Consider the following 5,789-nt stretch of genomic DNA (forward strand, 5'->3'; position numbering starts at 1 on the left):
TGATGTGATGGGCCGGTACGCAAACAGTCGCTGGTTCGAATCTAGTCGAAGGAACTCTTTTTCCCCTCTGCCAGCCATATGTGTCAGGGTGTGAGCAATAGCGGAGATAAGCTCCACCTCTACAAAAGTCTCATCATTGGCTCAGTTGGTAGAGCGCGAGCCCGGGACGCGGATGGTCGTGGGTTCGAATACTGATCGAAGTTCACTTTTTCCCATTTAGTAGTTTGCGGCGCGGGGACTAAGGGTTATGACAAAAGACCAGCCGACATGGGAAGGTGGACTTGACCGCCTACTCAGCAGCCCCCGCCGCCCTTGCCAAAAAAAAAATCAAAAAGTTCGCCCGGGCCAGGACTCGACCCCAGGGCCGACGGTGTCTTGTGCACCACGCCCCAGCGTGCTCGCCACTCGGCTGTCGGCTCCACGGGAGAGCAGTGAGTTCGGGATTCGGTCCTGTTTTACGAGTCTTGTTCTCCTGGATTGCACGCGTCCACGGCGGGTCAAGTCCACCTCCTCGACGCGCTGAAGCCCGGGTCGACTCCTGGCCAGAAACAAGGAAAATAGCCACTAAAAGAGCCCCATAATCGCGAGGAGGTTAGGTTAGGCTAGCAGAGAGTACATTTATTTGCCTTTTTGCAAGGATTTCGACCCGGGCTGCAGCGCGTCGAGGAGGTGGACTTGACCCGACCCGGACTCGTGCAATGCGGCAAATCAAGACCATTAAAGCAGGACCGAGTTCTGAACGTTCCGTCCACAGGAGCAGGCGACAGCTGAGTGGCGAGCCCGCTGGGGTGTGGTCCGGAAACCGTCGGTCCAGGGATCGAATCCCGGCCGCGGAACTTTTTTTCCGCTCTGTTGGTTCGCTACCGGCGACATGCGCATCTCGACTGTCGCTGACTCCCGCAGCCATGGCTAACAAAGCGGAAAAAAAAGTTTCGCGGCCGGGATTCGATCCCTGGACCGACGGTTTCCGGACCACACCCCAGCGGGCTCGCCACTCAGCTGTCGCCTGCTCCTGTGGACGGAACGGTCAGAACTCGGTCCTGCTTTAATGGTCTTGATTTGCCGCATTGCACGAGTCCGGGTCGGGTCAAGTCCACCTCCTCGACGCGCTGCAGCCCGGGTCGAAATCCTTGCAAAAAGGCAAATAAATGTACTCTCTGCTAGCCTAACCTAACCTCCTCGCGATTATGGGGCTCTTTTAGTGGCTATTTTCCTTGTTTCTGGCCAGGAGTCGACCCGGGCTTCAGCGCGTCGAGGAGGTGGACTTGACCCGCCGTGGACGCGTGCAATCCAGGAGAACAAGACTCGTAAAACAGGACCGAATCCCGAACTCACTGCTCTCCAGTGGAGCCGACAGCCGAGTGGCGAGCACGCTGGGGCGTGGTGCACAAGACACCGTCGGCCCTGGGGTCGAGTCCTGGCCCGGGCGAACTTTTTGATTTTTTTTTTTGGCAAGGGGGGCGGGGGCTGCTGAGTAGGCGGTCAAGTCCACCTTCCCATGTCGGCTGGTCTTTTGTCATCACCCTTAGTCCCCGCGCCGCAAACTACTAAATGGGAAAAAGTGAACTTCGATCAGTATTCGAACCCACGACCATCCGCGTCCCGGGCTCGCGCTCTACCAACTGAGCCAATGATGAGACTTTTGTAGAGGTGGAGCTTATCTCCGCTATTGCTCACACCCTTACACATATGGCTGGCAGAGGGGAAAAAGAGTTCCGTCGACTAGATTCGAACCAGCGACTGTTTGCGTACCGGCCCATCCCATCACATCAGGTGTCGCGCGGCTGTAAAGTCATGGCCAGCGGAGCGCGAAAATTATCACCCGGCCGAGATCCGAACCAGCGACCAGGTTCATACCGGGCCCGGACGCTACCGACTTGGCCACGACGGAACAATACAGAGTACTACTTTCAGCGGCATCTTGATCCAAGCTGTGACCGACGCCCGAAGACACTTGGCCAGCAGAGCAGGGAAAAATGACCGGGGATGGGATTCGAACTACCGACCACCCGCACGGTCTGCCAACGATCGCGCTCTAACACGCTCAGCTACCAGCGTGCTCCTCCTGTGCTCCATTGGAGGAAGTAATGAATTCGTCTATAGACGGTTCAGTTTCAGCTGACTCGGGCACTGTCGGCTACAATCGTAGTACAAACAGGGACGTGATTCATTCGGCATATAACGATAGCTGGGCGCCTGCGAGACAGGGTAGGCAACCCAACAGTACATACGTGCACTGCAGTCAAGATTCTGCCTACCTATCAGGTTTTATGAGAGCTTTCACAGGCTCAACTGCGCATTTTTATACCCGCCAATGACCGGCGTTCCCTCTGGATGATTTAGTAAAGCGCGAGCTCGTTTTAAAATTACCAATTTTTATGACACGTTAGTTTTTTGTATGAATAGAAAATCAACATTCAACACTGTACTCATTTTTTTACTTTAATTAGAAATGAGATTCATGTACACAGTAATGGCAAAAGAACACAAGGTATGACAATATGAATTCCAGTTTTAAGATGAAGTCAACAAAAATAAGAGCTCATCTTTGACGAGCAAATAATATCTGAAATGTATTTATTCACAGATCTATTTATCACAAATGTAATTGAAACAGATTTCAATGAGTACTTTAAGTACCAGGCAACTGTGATTAAATTATTATATTTTTATATAATTTTTTTATCTTTTGAAATGATAAATGGTATGCTCTTGACTTTCTGTTTGATGTCAAATCACTATCATGAAAATTAGCGCCTGGTTGGCCATATCTTAAAACCTATGAATGCAGCTTCATCCTTAGGATATCATGTACAAAGAAATGGGACTGGCAAGTTTATACTAACAATAAGTTAGTCTCCAATCCTTTGTACCTCAAAATTCTATCTTCTTGCATCCTTGTCAGTGTGATGCATGGCAAATGGCTTATGGGTACATTGTACATTTCTAGGAAATGCAATTGTGCTACATTGAATTCTACTATGTGTTACCCAAAGAAGATAGATACTTAATGATCATAAAAAGGTGACTTAATATCCAGCAGACGGAACGTCAAGACATGGTTGGTTAAATTACTAACTATTTATTATTATAAATTCTACTCTTCAATGCAATTTTTAATTTTTTGCAGAATTAACTTTGATCGATCTTGTGCAGCCTAAAGATAAGCAGACTTGTTTTATCTGGAAATAGTAAAAATGAAGAGGGAGATCTTTAACTGAATATACTTGATACCTGGTCTACAATAAGTTGTAACATATAGTCATATGTCAGAAGAGATTGCATGGGCTATATACTGAGCGATATAAGTCTAATATACACCTTGGATACAACATATTGTAGACCGGGCAGTAGTAAAACAGTTCTAGTTCCCCTAGAATAATTTATCTCAGGTAAAAAAAGTTCAGCTGATAATACTGGCTCAGGTCTAACTGTGGATTACACAAACGATCCATTCGATTAGGCTTGAACACAACAGTCAATCAGACATTTAATCCTTTTCCTCAACGATTTAGAATTATTACTTAGCTTTCATAATAGTCCGACAGAAAATGGAAAACATTCTGAGCGGTTACTTTCACACACACAGCTTCAAGTACAAGTTTCATCAATAAACTAAAATTAACTTAGATCTATTAATTTTTTATACAATGTGTCATAATAAAATAAATTTCTGTCTGATCTTAGATACAGAAAAGTAACGAAATTCATAAAAAAATGTAATAAAAGACCAGTTGCATTGCACACCACCATAAAAAAATTAACATGAATTTGCAATTACAGCAACAATAAACAATAATCTGTGGATTTTGTATCAAACGAGATCTGATTAAAACTATCAACAAAAACACAACCTATTCTGAGGCAAAACAAAATAATTTTAAGCTCAAAGTCTCCTTCTCTTACATAATGGACGGACTTGCGGAATGTTCATAAACACAATCATATCATAACTCTTGCATAAATCAAAACACACCAACATTTTAAACATACTCTTCTCCAGCCAGAGCTACTTTTCCTCTCAGTGAGCTGATGCATCCGCCTTTACTGCATATCTGATTTAAGTGTCAAAACAGCGACCTGGAAAACACAAGAAAGAGTTATTAAGGTTCTATTTGCTTATCAAAAATTTTAGGTAAAGTTTACTTTTCGTTTTTCTCGATTTTTTTAAAATTTACCTAATGTGTTCATCGTCTGTCAGCCAGGACACCGAGGGCGAGCACTGCGGCCAAGAGGGTGGCCACGAGTGCCATGGGCGCAGAGGCAGCAGTGGCTGCGTTGTAGCGGCCGTAGTACCCCCTACTGCCATAGGGCTGGCTGCCGTACGCTCCACCACCGGCTGGGTCGAAGCTGGACGGCTGGCGGTAGTTGGGGTCGTACAGGTTGTTGTTGGGGTCGTCATAACGTTGTCCTGAAACATTCCATGGATAGGGTCAGACACCGCCCTTTCAACGAGTGGCCCGTGGTTTAACGTGGCGCTCTGGTGAATTGCTGGTAAAGGCTTACTGATTAAGCTAAGAATAAGCCAAATGGTGTTACACGTGTTACAGTGATCAAAGAAGACGCGAGTCTTCACATAAAAGACATAAAAATCCCAAACACAAACATAGATAGCAAAGCCTTTGGTGGGCATCCCGTTTTCCGGGCAGGCACACTCACTCACACAAACACTCCCCATCCACAATTCTCTCAATTCCACTAAGAAAGAGAAAACATACAGACCAAAGCACTAGAAATGCAAACTAAACACTACTGACAAAAAGGGTTAGAAAAAACAGAGGGAATTACCCCGCCCTGATGAGTGCCATCTACAAAAAATAAACCAAAAATCTCTGCGCAGCTTCTTACAAAAAAATGTATACGTTTTAGACCATTTGCTTCCCAGAATATGCATTTTCAGAAAAAAATATATGAGAAGAGTTAAGAGAGATTTGAATTGAAAATGCTGGATCACAACCGTTCATGCTAAAAACAGTCTCCCGTCACAATTATGAAATTGAGACACCCAGACATCCAATAACACGACGGAAATATCAAGTAATTTGAAGGCGTACGACACAAAACAGTCCAAATCAGTCACGTTCACTCCGAGAACACGTAAGCCGCTACGCAGTCGCTACCCGCTGGGCAACACCCCACCCTGTGGGTGGAACCCAGCCAAGTGCGAATCAAGTACCGTCCACATCGTAGCTCGTCGGCTGTTTGTAGTTGGGATCATACTGGTCTTTGTTCGCATCGTCCAAGTACCAAGCTCCTGAAACATGCACAACACAGGGCACTCTCAAACACCGTCCTCTCCTCCAGTGCGATCCCCTCGCCCGCGAGCCGCGTGCACCCCGACCCCTCCCGCAGTGGTGCAACCAGAGCTGGGCCTTGGTGAGGGAGGCGGGGGTTCCCCCCGGGGGAGAGGCGCTACCGCCACCGTGCAGGCCGACGACGGGCACTACCTCCATGATAGTGGCGGACCACCGTGTTCCCCGAGCTGTCGACGGAGGAGCTCACGCCCTCCCAGTGAGCCGCCCCCGGCGGCGACGCGTACGCCCCCGAGGCAGCGAGGTGGGCGCCGCCCCCGCCGGGGGCGTTCCAGGCGCGCTGCGCCGCGTCCCAGGTCTGGTGCGTGGTCTTGGAGATGTCGTCCAGGAAGCGGCGGGCGTCATCGCAAAGCCCGTCGGGGCGGACGGAGCCCATGCCGAGGCAGCGGTTGCCCTGAGGCGTGTTGTACGGGTACGGCGCCCCCGGGTACGGCTGCTGCGGGGAGGGGGTGTACGAGGGGTACTGGTACTGCGGGG

General features: G+C 48.4%; 2 protein-coding genes across 2 annotated transcripts in view; one reads left to right on the forward strand and one right to left on the reverse strand.

Moving 5' to 3' along the window:
- The window catches only part of LOC113213957 (arf-GAP with coiled-coil, ANK repeat and PH domain-containing protein 2), a 19,070-nt gene that overhangs the window by 7,276 nt on the left and 6,005 nt on the right, over nt 1-5,789 (forward strand). The gene's annotated exons all lie outside the window — the stretch shown is intronic.
- On the reverse strand, nt 2,417-4,411 carry LOC127748644 (uncharacterized; the record flags this gene model as incomplete). Its single annotated transcript, XM_052272632.1, is given in 2 exon segments — nt 2,417-4,080; nt 4,179-4,411. A coding segment is annotated over 1 exon segment (224 nt), but the record flags the coding sequence as incomplete, so codon positions are not given.

Source organism: Frankliniella occidentalis, unplaced genomic scaffold (assembly GCF_000697945.3).
Source record: "Frankliniella occidentalis isolate FOCC.00 unplaced genomic scaffold, Focc_3.1 Scaffold216, whole genome shotgun sequence".
NCBI lineage: Eukaryota > Metazoa > Arthropoda > Insecta > Thysanoptera > Thripidae > Frankliniella > Frankliniella occidentalis.